This window comes from Triturus cristatus, chromosome 2_1, assembly GCF_964204655.1.
Source record: "Triturus cristatus chromosome 2_1, aTriCri1.1, whole genome shotgun sequence".
NCBI lineage: Eukaryota > Metazoa > Chordata > Amphibia > Caudata > Salamandridae > Triturus > Triturus cristatus.
The window spans coordinates 968,203,922-968,218,723 of record NC_140581.1 but is presented as its reverse complement, the minus strand read 5'-3'; the positions used below and the strand labels follow the sequence as shown (position 1 = coordinate 968,218,723).

The following is a 14,802-nucleotide window of genomic DNA, read 5'->3' as shown; positions in this document are numbered from 1 at the left end:
GCCAGGTAATTGACAGTGCACAGGCACACTCATCCAAATTCTAAATGTGTGTTCCTCTAATATTAAGGGATAGTGATGTGTGTTTTCAGTATTGTAACACAGCAGCAGTTCATTTATATTCCTACAAATACTCTGTGACACCCTCCCATTTGTCATATGCGAGGTCCTGTTTTGATCTGAAAGAAGCTTTTTTTTTTTTAAATGTATTTTGCGTGAAACAAATACAGCATTTCTCAGCAAAATGTCACTAATAGACTCTCACACATCACCTGTATTACAAATAAATTAAAGGGAACCTGCATTTAAAACAATCTGTTAAAGAAGTATTCAAGGTCACCAGGGCAAGAGTCTCTGCAAAATAGAACTGGCTCTATCAGAGGGCCCTCTGATAGGCTGGAACCCATAGCCCACTTTGCCAATGCCTTAAAACGTCTCTGCTTGTGCATGTTTTCCCCAGGCTTCAGCAGAACAGCTTGTCTCGCCTCCATCTCTCCTTAGTGTTTTTGCCAAATGTTTGTACTTGGAACATTCAAAATAGAAGTGTGATGTAAAAGCAATGCAGGCCCTTCTAAATTACTACTAATGTCAGCATATAATTATGAATATGCAGAGCTAGTAAATCTCTGTTAAAGCAGACATTTAAAATATACAGTATTGCAGAGTGGGTTGTTAAGTAGCAAATTTAAATGTCCTTTTACTTAGTATAGCAGGTTGCCTCTAAAAAGTGGTGATAATCAAGGCATCTACCATACCCCCCTCCCCGAGAGCGGAGGAGTGTCGCCCACGCTAAAAAGAAGTGCCCCCCACAGCTGACAAAATAATAATAAAGTTTATTTATTACCATTTTATTTTTCAGCAACCCGACCTTAACTGAATGTCGGTGCGGGGTAATTGCTACTGACTGCCAGCAGGGAGCTGTGCACTTATGTTTAAAGTCTGCATGTCCCTTTGGCCATCCAGACATGCACTTTTTAAGCTTCTCTAACCTTGTTGTCTTAGACAGCTGGCTTAGAGAATGCACAGACCTCCAGTGCTCTTAAGAGCACTGAGAGAGACCGCTCTCTCCGATCAAGATGTTTAACAGCATAAGAGCAGTGCCTGGATTGGGTAGTGCAGTTTCCTGGGTCCCAGAACTTCAAGGAGGACGTCGTGCAGCAAACATTTTTTGTCTATTTATTTTTATTTGAGTACCACCTGCCACCACTCTAAATACTTGCCAGCCATCACTGCCCCCCCAACTGATTTTCCTCCCCAGTTTATAGCTTGTCCCCATTTGTCCAACCTCTCCTTCTTAGATTTATGTTTTCCTAATAGAAGGCAAGGGTTCCTCAGCAAAGGGTGCATACACCCCTTCCCTTCTTGAGTGGAGGGGAGACGCATGTAACCTAGGAATAGACACACTAAAACCAACATCCAACGTGTAGAAATATAGCTGTGTTCAGGTTTTAGTGTGCGACCTGTAAAACCTTCTTTATTAGGCCATGAACCGGAAGCTCTCGCCTCATAACTAAACTTTTCTGAAGCACAATTTATTTGTAAATTGCTGTCTATGTAGAAGCCTTAGTCCTCTTTAGATAGCAGTAAAGGATACTCGCTATGAGTTTCAGCAGGTCGTTTAATCTCACTCATACAACTGCCACAGAACTGAAACTTAAATTCACATGTCCCTGGGTTGGATGTGTCTTTAGTATGCTTTAAAAGTGGATGCTGCTTCAACACACGTCTCCGCTGCGTCGCAACCAGAGGGGGAATGTTGCACGGTTTTATTTTTATGTCATGTCTGTCTTTTAATAAATACATTTTGCCGACAGAAACTAAAAGAAAGTACAGAACATTTTTTGACATGCATACTGTTCTAGAGAACTGTTTACCCATTTCCTGCCCTAAAGAGGTGTATGTGCCTGTATATATATGCTATAAACAGGTGTCCCCAGGACCCCCTTATGACCTATATAAACACCAATTTTTAAATTGCTCTCTCTGCGTCGACGGTCACTATTTAATTCTTTTTGGCCCCCAGCCCCAATAGGTTGGGGGGGTTGTCAAACTCCTCCAGGTGCCACGGGTAGAAGTAAGGAGTTTGCCACTTCCCAATCCCCTTTGAGCACTGGCAAACAAATGAATGAAGGGTCTCAGTGCTAATTTCTGGGAAACCTCATTATTATATATCTGACATGTTGAATGACATCTGATGGGACTGGGAGGGATTCCCTAGCCCTTCCTGCTGCCCCTGGCACATAAAGAGATCACACTGGTGGGCGAGGCTACTGGAGTGATAAAGAGCTGCTATTACTTCAGTCCTGCCAAGTACCACGTATCAGGCGTTAGACTAACCAGGGGCGTAACACAGGCCCCCGCATCCCCTGCAGTGCAGGCGGGGCCCTCAAGCTCCAGGGGGCCCCCTCAGCACTGCACTTCGGCCGGGGAGCTCCTGATAGAGTCCGGAGGGGGCCCCTCCACATACCTTGCAGGGGGGCACCCTCAATTATCGTTACGCCACTGAAACTAACTCATTTATTTCAGTATGGTGCTCCGCATTACCGCACTGAAATGCATTGTCAGGTTATAGGCATAGCGCCTCAGCTGTCACTCAAGCAGTTAGTGCTGCCCTAAACTGTTAAACTGGAGTGGCAGGCAGCTGGCAGTGCCCAGTGGCGTGCACGTGCTAGTAACAGCTCTGCTGGCAGGCTGCTTGCTACAGTGTATCATCATGAAGTTCTCAGAAGGAGATTCATTGATTCCCGCTGCTGCTCTCAGATTGACTTTACCGGCCACGTCAAGGTAGTGCCCAATGGCTGTTACCGAGACATGGAAGCTCAGTCAGGTTGTGTGACCCTGTATTTGGCCGGATGTCACGCCCTGCAGTGCTGCCCAAGTTAACTTGCGGGAGGTGCTGGGTTACTGTGCAGCAAATCATCATGGCGTGGCAGTGCTTCTTGCTCGCACATGTCGCCGCGTGGCTCAGTTGTCTGTCTAGCAGGAGCAGTAAAGTTGACCCACGGCTGCACCACAGTGAATTCAATTGCCGAAAGGGAGATTGGATTGACAGACTGTCACTGGATTGGATACGTCAGGCCTGGCTGACTTGAGGACTTACTGAGTGTGAGGAGTCGGGCGGCAAATGGTAATTGCCACGGTGGCTCGCTTCCTAAGTCTGCCTCGCATAGTCGCTGCAACACGTGAAGTTGAAGTAAGTGAGACAGAGTGGTGCAGTGCAGCCACTCAAGTGGGTGTGTGTTACATTAATTACATATAATTCCTTCAGGTAGTGCGCGATCGGCAGCTGCCTGCAGTCGGTTGGTGCTTGCGGTTGTGTTACAGAACTCAGTCTGTAGCTCAGAGGTTCTGCCCTCTGGTGTCGATGAGTGATGTCATTGCAGACTAAAATCATGGGGACCAGCTTCACACAGTCGGTGGTGGAAGACGGAGAATGGGGGAATCGAGTAAAAACAGCCCACAGTACAAAAAGGCCTTTTGACGAAGGCGGAGGCATGTCAAATCCCACTCATAGCAATATGTTTGGCTGAGACCGTGCTCTGCATGAGGTGCGCCTAATGCATCTTTGCCCTGAGGTTCAGCAGCAAACTCTGCTGACAATAAGGTTGCTAATTAACAACAAATAGCACAACATAGTGGTCAAATGTTTAGAGGCTTCAATACTCTCCCCGCAGGCAGCCATTGCCGCTCTACAGGTACACTACAGTTGGCGAGGATCCCCCTGGCCACTTCCCAGATTTTGAATTTTTTTTGCATCGGCCCACTGTTGAGACCCCGTACAGTGGTCCCATGGCCATGAAGGCTACTGTCTTCTAATTGTATATTCAAGCTGGGTGGTCAGTACACCTCAAGTTCTTCAAGGATAGCGATCAGCCAACACTTCTTTCTGCAGGAGGTGCAGGGTTTTGAACTAAAATAAAGTATGGCACAATAAATTACATGTGAAAACTCAATGTCCGGTCCTTCTTTCATAATAAATATGTTGCGCCCTGGCTGACTGTAATCTGTGTGTGCCTCAGCCTCACTCTCCTGAGGCTTGCCCGATGCGGAGTGTCTGTGACCGCTGTCCGATCAGGTTTCAAGGGCACTAGGTTAGTGCCCTTCCATTTCTAGTATATCTATATCTAGTATATCTATATCTAGTAGATCTTCTTAGAGTTTCTCGCTGCTCAAATGGGTGTAATTTCTGATAATTATATGTTTCCCTCATCTTCATTGCTTGATTCTGCTCGGGAGAAAGTGTCACTCATAGTCGTTGAAATGTCACTCATAATTACACTGAAATTATGAAAATGTCACAGATACCAATCTGAAACCTTGGCAGCTATGTTGCTTACCCAAGCACCCCGGTAGCCGTGCCCACCAGGTGTATCCACTTTTTTTCTGACGGTGAGGGATAAGGGCAGGAGATAGTTGGACTAGGAGTCTTTAGCTCCTACCAACTGCAACCCACCCCATTTTCTACACCACCAGCAGAAGAAATGAACCAAGAGGTGGGGTTTGGAAGGGTGTGGCATTGTGAAACGAAAGATCTGTGTGTTTGGCACTTAGCCAAGGACTAGATACTCAATATTTTTGTAGCCTAAAGATAGTCCTCACAACAGAGGACCTTTCTGTAGCACAGACTCAGTTCTGTGCCCCTGCAAGCAGCCAGATTCAGCTACATTGTTTGCCCCAGCATGAGAAGAAATCCAAATAGTGTCTGGCTCAGGTTTGTATACCAGCAAGAAGCCAGATGCTGTTTGAATTTTTAGGATTCGCCTGCACAGCGATTGCGCTGTGCTTGAGAAATCTATTGTTATTAATATAAACTTAAAAGAGACTTGCATCCCGCCTCTTCTCTTTCCTGGATTCTCATTGGTTCCTCTGCATGCCACTTACCTTTCCACCATTTCTATTGGCTGCAGAATATTTTCCTGCATTTGTTCCTCGCCAGCTTCTCTTATCAGTTTCCCGTCACAAAATACTGTTAACATCCGCTTTTGGTGGAACTATATTTTCATTAAGTTTTGCCTTTTATTCTTGCAGCATACTTATATAACAATTTATCACCCGGAGCGATTAAGTGATTTGCATAGAATCACAGGATGTTGCAGGCGTCGCCGAGACTTGAACCGGGATCCCCAGCTTGCGAATCAGCAGCTCTGGCCACCCCGCCACATCCTCTTCACTCCAGTGGTCTGCCAGGGAGCTCTTTTCTTCTGCCAGACGATGATTGATAAAAACAGCTGCTTATTAATTACATAAACAAGAATTGGTAATGCATCAGTTTTCCTTATTAGCCTAAGAAGACAATCCATTATACATCTGTTTCCTTTCTTGGGCAAGGACACCAAAATCTGTACCCAGTGAGGAGTTGAATGCTGTTAGGATTTTTTTTGCCTGGGAAAGAACTCCTCCACAGAGCCATGGGTAGGCAGAGTATGCAGCTTTGTGAACTGTGTGACTACAAGCGCCCCTTCCTTCCCGTGCTGAGCTCATGGGGCCTAAATTAGCCTATAACCATATCTTATTCAAGAAATATATCTAATAGATCTTATTCAAGAAATATACCTACTAGGTATTGTATTTGCATGATAATATTTCATTTCACCTTAATGTTGATTAAGAAAACCAATAGGGTATTGTTATAGGAGTGGTACCTGGGATCATTTAGTCTGGTCCTGATGAAAAGCCTTAGGGGATAGGCTTGAAATATATAGACCAGGAGACACACAACCCATCACAGTGTGTTTCTCCTCTCCCTCCTTTTTAATAATACCAGCTACAGGATTCAATAAAACTTAGGTTCCACGTACCCAGGTATTATTTTAACTCACTTGTCTGACCTTTCCACTCCCATCTCACTAATCACTTTATAGTCCACACCCTACAAAGTGCTCCCGTGTCGCCGCCGGTCATAGCATGCCGGGTCCTGCAGCGGGCTAGGAAGAATGCCGCCAAGGGACACTTTGTTGGGTGAGGGTTATTTTAAGAAAACTCATCGTTTTCCTTAATAGTATAAAGATCACTGGAAGGATAGTTATTTTCAGTACGGGTGGACTCCTTCTGGTTTTTCATGTGTGAAAGGAGGCCGAGTCCACAGCAAACCTGACCTCTCTCTCCCCCTTTTTGTTTGTTTCGTATTAGCCTAAAGGACAAACCATTCTACATCTGGTTCCTTTCTTAGGCACAGACACCCAGATCTGTACCCATTGAGGAGTTGAATGCTGTTAGGACTTTTTTAGCCTGAGAAAGAAACAATCCAAACAGCGCATGTCTTCTTTACGGGGTACAGAATTGTGTGTCTGTGCCACAATAATGTGCCGCACTCTGGTGAATTTTTCTCAGCTGGAGAAAATAATCCAGACAGCATTTGGCTTCTTGTTGAAGTGAAGAATTGTATGACTGTTTCCCAGTGCTCCTGCAAAAAGTCTGACACTGTTCAGATGTATTATTTAGCCTAAAACAAATTTACTAAACATCTGTCTCCTTAATGGGTTGCAGGGTTTTGTGTTGCAAAAATGTATAATGTGTGAGGTTCTTTCAAAAGGTCATGATTCTCAGCGCCAAAAGTCGAGCTTTGGTGTCTAATGTAGGTGCATTGTGTACTGCCCGTGCATCACTTCATAATGGAAAATACAAATTCAGGTGAATTAAAACTGTGTTTTTTAATTGTGTATAAGAATTTAAATTTTCCCCAACCTCTGGTCAGAAAATCTGGATTTTATTAAAGACACGGAGGCTATAATGATTGCAATCTCCTTTATTTAGCTCACCACAGCCACTTTAAAGAACTTTAGAACATTGTAAAACAAAAATTCCAACCTAATAAAAGGCATTTTCTGTTCTCCAAAAGGTTTCGGTCACCAAAAAGTGAAGAAATTGTTATTTTCTTTTACCCATATTTAAAAATTTGCTAGGATTTCTGGATAATGAAAGATGCTGGGATTCTAACAAGCTACATCCCCCTGGCTTCCCTTGGGTCTCTCCATTTTAGAAATGTCTTGGATTGGTAGGTTTCCCTGGGTGTGTACCGATCCCTGACTCAAATACTAAAGACACTCCCTTTGGAAGCTCCCCTATCAAAAATATTACCTGGTGTCTAGTGCAGCGGTTCTTACACTTTAAACGTCAGTGGTCCACCACTGAAGCACTACTGAAAGGCAGGCACCCCAATCTAAACAGTTTCAACGATTTGAAACTAAAATAAAAAAACTCCGAAATACAGTTAAAATACACAATTTAGTAAACATTTTGTTTCATTTGCTAGCAGATATACAGAAAACAAAACTGCACTTTTAATGGGAAGGTTGGAGCTTAAAGTGTGTAGATCCTTGTTCAAACCCATTGTGAACCCATGCTTATTTGGTACCCCCACATTCATGAAACCAGGGGTAAACACTGATGTGTGATTGCAGAGTGTGCATGAGAGAGACGGAACTGGATTATCATATGTTTCTGAAAATCTTAAAAATATTATGTTCATTGAGTTGTTCAAGCCAAGGTAGAGGGTTGGAAGGGGGGGGGGGTGATTGGAATCTTAGGATGTATAGGTGTTGAAAGTGTATGGTTCCACACAGCCCAGGGGTCAGATCCATGACTAGAATTCAGGTACCCTAAATCTGCATTTTGCTTTCAGTTGCTCTTCAAATGCACTTCACCCAGTTTATCTCATGTGCGAACCCTAAACCCATAGTGAACTCTTATATATCTGGAACCCCCTTGCTCCGGAGAACCAGAGGTACATGAACTGGTGTCAAGCCTTGGTAGGGTTATGTTCAGGTCCTGGAGACACTAGAGGGAATTACCTATTCTGTTCTGAGATAAAAGTGCTAAAAACATGACAGTTGTCATGTTCAATGCATTTTACTTTCCAGCCAGTCATGGTGCGGGGTAGCGGGAACCCAGTTATAGAAACCCTAGGATGTGTAGATGTGGAAAATGTGTTATGTTCCCATAGAGCTCAAGGCTGTCACTTTTGATAAAAAGACAGGTATCCTCAACTGACATTTCTCTTAGTTGTTTTCCAAATTTACCAAATGTGTTGCACCCAGTTTTACTCCCTGTGGAACCTCTAATCCATAGAAAATCCATATATGTCCAGACCACCACATTCAGGAAATGCAAAATAGTTCAGATGATATTTAAAGTGTGCGGGGCAATTCCTGTTATGGATATATCTGTGTGCGAAGATGACTGAAGGGAATTACCTTGGTTTGAAAAAGGACTAGCCAAAAGTCTGACACCTGTCGTCTTCAGCTCGTTCTGCTGGCCAGTTATTCAGGGCGCAAGGGAATGTCTGGCTTGTGCCAATATACTGTTTCTGCAGTTTTTTGTACTTTTCATGTAGTCCTGAATGTGATTTCTGTTGTCAAATGAACAGTGCACTGTAAACAGTGGTTCTGTCACAGTGTAGTGACCTGTGCTAATATTAATTGGTGGTGTCCACTACATTTCCTAAGAAAACCTATTCATAATTAGTACCGTCAACTCCAGACATTCAGGGCACCATTCCCTCAGTTAGAGACTCTAGGATTTATGTCTGCCCAGGTGAGAAATTCAACAAAGTATTAAGAAAAATTATTTTTTTATTTTAAATGAAAATATCTCCAAATCTTCCATTATATCACTTGGTTGCAATGATATATTGATATGAGGGTTGCAGCAATATATAGCCCTGTTTATGCCAAATAAACATACTAGTTTTGGGGATGTACAAAAAGACTAAAAGGGTGCACTCATTTAAAAAAACTAAATCCAATGTTTTAAAAGTGTTGAGGACCAGAGCTGCACAATCAACCGGTAAAGAAATGGTCAATAAGAAAGCTATAAGACCAAAACAGATGCTCTGTTCTTTTCTGTTGACCAATGTATGGCCACTTGATAGAGTGTAGATGATATCCTAAATGTATGGTCATTGCTTGGCATGGACAACAGCAAAACCTTCTGTTAAGCCGTACAGTGTTTGAGAAATATGTTTTCTAAAATACCAAAAAGTGAAGAAAAAAACATATAAGGCTCTCCTGTCTTCGGAAGGCTGATTGAACATGAGTGTATGATCCTGTTGTACAGTGGCTGTTTTTATGCATGTGAATTGTGTTTTTTTCCTTCTCTGTGATAAAAGAAATAAGAGATTCGACTGACTGACAACAAAATGACTTGCTAATTACGCAAAATGCTAGATAAATCAGATTAACAATCCATTAGGGGGGAGTGTTGTAGTCAGGAGCATGTCAGCTAAACAGCATAATAAATGTCAGAATTTGAATATTACAACTGAACTTTCCTTGGAAATACCTCCAGTGCTTTGTTCTTTTGATGATTGTGATCACTGGAAGAAAAAGCAGACCTTTGTGATGAGACTCATTGAGAGATCTTTAAGTGGTGCCCAGTGGGGCTAGCCGCTCCACCGACAAATCTTCATCCTGGTTGCCTAAGAACTCTTCACTTTCTGGTTTGCACATATTGTTAAGAGTTGAGCTGGGAGATATTTAGGCTGGAAAAATTTACCTCTGGTCCTTTCTCTTTCCCATGCAGGGTCCCTCGGGGGTCCTCGCTCAGCCCAACTTTATTTAATATATACATCACCCCTTCAACCGGTGTAATCAAAAGGTTTGTCTTCTCTTTGACCTCCTATGCAGATGACACCCAAATCGTCATCTAATTGAGCAAGGATGGCACAGGCATATCCTCCAGATTTCTCGACTGCATGAAGGCAGTCAGCACGTGGATGAATAGACATTGTCTTAAATTGAATGCAGGGAAAACGGAAGTGATGCATTACGGGTAACAAACTTCCTTCTGCACTCTGTCCTGTTGGCCGACAGAGATGGGCCCTTTCCCAACTCCTGTCATCAAGACCTGGAACCTGGGAATTTTCATTGACAACAAACTAAGCTATTCCAATCATGTCAGCGCCCTATCCTCCTCAACTTTTTTCACTTTGAAAATGCTAAAAAAGATTCTTCAGTTTATTCCAGTCCATCTTCGGAAAGCTCTCATAGCGTCTCTGATAATGACCAAACTGGACTATTGTAATGGCCTATTACTCAACGGATTGCAAATACTACAAAATACTGAGCCAAGACTTCTCCTAAAAATCCCAAGACCTCACTCGGTAGCCACTGCCATTAGGAACCTCCACTGGCTCCCTATCAGACAGCACATCACATTCAAGGTCTACAAGACATTCCATGGCTCAGGCCCCAACTTTTTCCAAGAAAACTTAAAATGGTACACCCCAGGTCGAACTCTACGATCCACCAGGGCCAAATACATCATCGTTCTCACAAGTTTAAACTCTCCACCTTGGGAGGCAGGAGCTTCTTGTTGGGTATGAAAGCAACCTGGAATACTCTACCACTCCATATTAAGAGTGCACCACATCTTATTACGTTCAGGAAGCTCTTAAAAACTTGGCTTTTCAGTACTTGCTAGACCCGTTGTTCCTCCTGCATGTCTCTTCTCTAGTATCAAAGCCAGTGCCAAGACACCCTAGGGTAATCGAACGCTTTGGAAAACATATTAACATAGCATAACATATTTTTTTTCCCTGTCTTATCAATTAATTTGGCAAACATGTTTGTGTTTTTGCTTTAACCATATTCTCACCTACTTGTTTCTCTTTTTTCTTTTTAGCACTTTATTCTCTACCTCAAGCTGAAGGTTATGAACCATGCGCCTACCTTTTCACTTTGTGGTTGACCCACAGGGTTGGCTTTGTGTCGGCATGATCGTCTTCATCTGGCTGTACAACACACTCTTCATCCCAAAATTAATCCTTTTCCCACGATTTGAGGAAGGGCATGTTCCAGCTGCTGCCATATGGGGTTAGTCACTTTCTATGTAGCAGTGTCCATTTTGGTGTTGGACGGAACCAAAACATGTTAACTCTTAAGTCTCCGTGATGCAGAAGGATGGGTTTGGTTGTGGAGAGAAGTGTTAGCTTCTGGCAAAAAAAGTGAGGACCCAAGACCAACCATAGGCCACATTACACATAAAGTGCATTTTCATTGTTTGCGCCGGGTGCACCTTTAAAAAGGTGCGCTGGGCGCAAACAGTAAAAATGCTCCCTATTACGATGAATGGGCTGCCCCAGGGCAGCCACAAGCTCTCTCTTCCCTGGGGGCAGAGCATTCAGGTGAAAAACAGAGCAGCTGCTTTACAGACGCTCCCTGTTTTCACAGTGCAGGCGGCAACCCGCCTGCATTTTTGAAGGGGATGTTTGGGGGGTCCATGGGGCCCGCTTTCCCCCTGCCAGAGGGCTGCCATCAGGGCACACTGACAGGTGGCTCACGGTCAGTACGCCTCCTGAGTGCTTTTATGCCTCTGCTCCCATGTGGGTAATACGGCGCGGGTGCAGAGGCAAAGGGATTCCCTCATTTGCATGGGGCACACCCTATGCAAATGATGGAACACCCCCTTGAAGATAGCCCTGGCACTTTATGTGCAGACATTGTAGATGTATTTTTGTGTTCCTTCTCAATTTTATTTTAAATTAAGATTTATTTTGTCGTTCCTTACCCCTTTCTGCTATAAAAGATGATCTTTGTTGAATTGTGGGTGGGTGGTGTTTTGCCTATAAAATGTTGATTTCGTTTCATGTATGGCTATATATCATGGTTTGTGGCCAACATTCACCTTTATTTTTATTTTAACTGTAGGCTCCTCTTGTCCGCTCTTTAGCCAGCTGAGTAAGGAGGTCCCTTAGACCGTGAGGGCTCCATCTTTTTTTCTGTCTTGTTTTCCTAGAAGAAATGCAACTCCTGGTTGGAAGTACAACCTGGCGCCCTCCTTTCCCCATGCCCACTACCTGCCCCCCCCTTAAGGTCCTGAGGCGAGGTAGTTCCTCAACCCTTTGCAGTGCATGTAATTCTAACATGCTGTTGATGGTGCTGGAATTTGAGGTACAGATTTAAACATGTATATTTCAAAATAAATGACCTTGTACAGCAAATTGCTGCCCAGTGCAAGTCTGCATAGTGTGTGGTGGAAAGCTTGAGAGAGACTCATAAATGACCTTGTACAGCAAATTGCTGCCCAGTGCAAGTCTGTATGGTGGAAAGCTTGAGAGAGACTCAGTCAACCAAGAGAGAAGGGAGCTGGAGAGCTGCCGGTGGAGTATTTCTTGATGTGTTTGTGTACCAGGAAAAGTACTTCTGCTGAAAACCTGTGGAACGCAATGGGGCGTTTTATGTTCAATGTGCAGGAAAGGGTTATGGAATTGTCCGGTTTATGCGGCAACAAGTAACACGCGTTGAGAGATTTTGTGTGATCATGTCCTTTCCTCCCTGTGGGTTGTGCAGGCTTCTTCCATGTGCTTTGCAGTGTCTACTTTGATTAAAGCATTCACATTCAAATGGCAATTGTTGTAATGTGTGACACAGCAGTGCTCCATTTTGCATTGTAAATCATAGTATTTTGTTTTTTCAGCTTATTATTTGTCGTCACTGTTGTGTGTGATCTCACTGCTGAGAGCGTCTACTGCTGATCCAGGAAAACTTCCAGAAAGCCCCAAAATTCCACTTTCAGGTATTCTGATGACGAACACAGGCTACTTTCTGATCTGCTTTTGATTTCCTCAGTGGCTCAGACCAAGCACCCATATGTACATTGATCATGCTGTCTTAGAGCTTTGAAGGGCCTGCATACCTTAGCAAAACAAAACACTGCTCAAAACAAGGGGAGGTGGATTGTAGTTATACATCCAGGCATTTGTTTCATTATGTATTATTATTTTATTGGAGGGTAATTCTGTATCAGAAGCGTGTTTACCTCATTCTAGGTCATCTTGCTTCCTTTGCAGGCTTTTGTGTGACAAGAAGCTAATGGGAGTTGAGGCTTAGTTTAGTCCATAGAACTAATTAGACCAGCTCAATACACACACACACACACACACACAATACTCCCTCACACACACACACTCTCTCTCTCTCTCTCCTCCCCTCTCTCTCGTCCTCTCTCTTCCTCTCTCGTCCTCTCACTCCCTCTCTCCAAGGAGTCCATAACCTTATAGAATAACATGGATGAGTTACTTTATAAGGTTATGGAAATCTAAGGTGACTTGCAGTATCCATGTCATGTACGGGAGAGGGTACTCTGTTCCTTATAATACATGGTCACACCATCACCTTTCCCACAAACCACTTAAAACCTTGGTGCGGGCTCATTTGTATGAAAGTAAGAAAGCATGTTTTCAAACATGAAGAATAAAAAGAAAATCTCTAGTGCAAAATGAAACACATTTTAAAAGCTGTTAGACATGTGTTGCCAAAAGATATTTTGAGGCACAGTAGAAATGTACAGAAAGATTCGAACTTTTCTGTCGTTACCTAAGGAGTGAAAAATATAAACGTTTCCATAAATATTTCCTTTTTTCTTGTCAACGTACAGCTAGAAAAGCAGAGCAGACGAAAGAAAAGCCCCGTATTATGCGTCGTGACCTGACCTGCTTACCCCCTTGAAGGCTCCTTCTGACAGCAGGCATTGTGACATTAGAGCTGATCTTTAATAAGTTATTACGGTTGAGCTCTGATGTCATTGCTTTACAATCAGTGCCTGGGTGCGACACAAGTAGCTCATCATAAAGAAATTAGAGGATGGTTTTTATACAGCATTTGCAGAATTCCATGTATTATACAGATATTTAAATTTGGCAAATTGGAACATACATGTACAGGTTGATCTTAATGATAAAAGTTATCAAATAGAGGTGTCTTTTGATGCGCATGTCAATGCATAATATGAATATACGTCAGACCTGCTGCAGACTATCTCCTACATAGAGGCTAGTGTCTACAAACTTTGTTGTGATGGTATAGTGTCTCATTTGGGTGATCAATAACTCTGAAGGATAAAGATAAGAGAAAGCGTGCTTTCAGTGACGTTTGAAACAGAAAAGTATTCCTTTTGCAGGTTAGTTTAAAGTTAAATAGGAGTTATTTTCCTCCTCTTAAAGGCACTATGAGAAGGAGCCGTTCTCTATTCCCTTGTATGTTATGTGTGCCGTTCTGAGTATACGATTTGCAAAAGGAGCCAGGTCAGAAGACTGGTGAGATGTGCTCTGTTTACTTCATGTTTATGAGTAGTCTTAGTGCTAATTTAGTACTATATTTTAGGCAGTGTCGTAGCAAGGTCAGGTGGTACCTGGTGCGGAAAATTTATTGTCACCCCCGGCTTGACAAAATGGCAAAAATATGTGTTTAAAACGAATATTATTGCCATTTTGTCACCCCCCTTCCGTGATGACACCCGAGGCGGCCCGCACCCACTGCACCCCCCTTCCGACGCCACTGATTTTAGGGGCAAGAGGCTTGTTTTAGGAATGCCAGTGAGCGAGGCAGTTCCATAAATCAAATGCACTGTCCTATTCGGATCTTGATCCAAGATCAGGTCATTTAAGTTGCGAACTGGGCATGGTTGCTATTTGGCATTTTTGTGATGTTGTTTAATATGCCCAGCAGTGAGACTATGTTCACAAGTATGAAACCCAGTGACTTGGTTTTACTTACACTAGATCGTCTGATTCCTTCTATTTTGGAGTCTAAAATCGGATCATAGCCCCGAGTCGTGTTTTTGTTAATCAGTATAGCAAGGAATTCAGTTTTCTCTTGATTGAGCTTAAGGAGTTGTGATAGTCCGTTCTGAAATATTTTTTAGCCTTCCTTTAAGATAGCAGCTTATTGCTTAGAGCTTATTTCTAGGAATCACTGTTTATCATACGCTTGCTGAGGTATGTTTAAACATAGATCCTTGATTTTTTCATAAACTGCCGGCATGCAGAAGGCTTTTTGCAGAGTTTTGATTTGTCCTTCTTTAAGGTGC

The 14,802-nt window shown here is 43.1% G+C and overlaps 1 protein-coding gene across 4 annotated transcripts in view; it reads left to right on the top strand.

The window, feature by feature from the left end:
* The window catches only part of ZDHHC21 (zDHHC palmitoyltransferase 21), a 230,126-nt gene that overhangs the window by 72,043 nt on the left and 143,281 nt on the right, over window positions 1–14,802 (top strand). For all 4 annotated transcript variants that reach the window (XM_085633770.1, XM_085633781.1, XM_085633799.1 and 1 more), the window contains 2 exons: window positions 10,618–10,808; window positions 12,412–12,510. In XM_085633770.1, coding sequence (XP_085489896.1) covers window positions 10,655–10,808; window positions 12,412–12,510 — 253 coding nt within the window. In that variant the 5' untranslated portion in view covers window positions 10,618–10,654. The remainder of the gene's footprint in view (window positions 1–10,617; window positions 10,809–12,411; window positions 12,511–14,802) is intronic.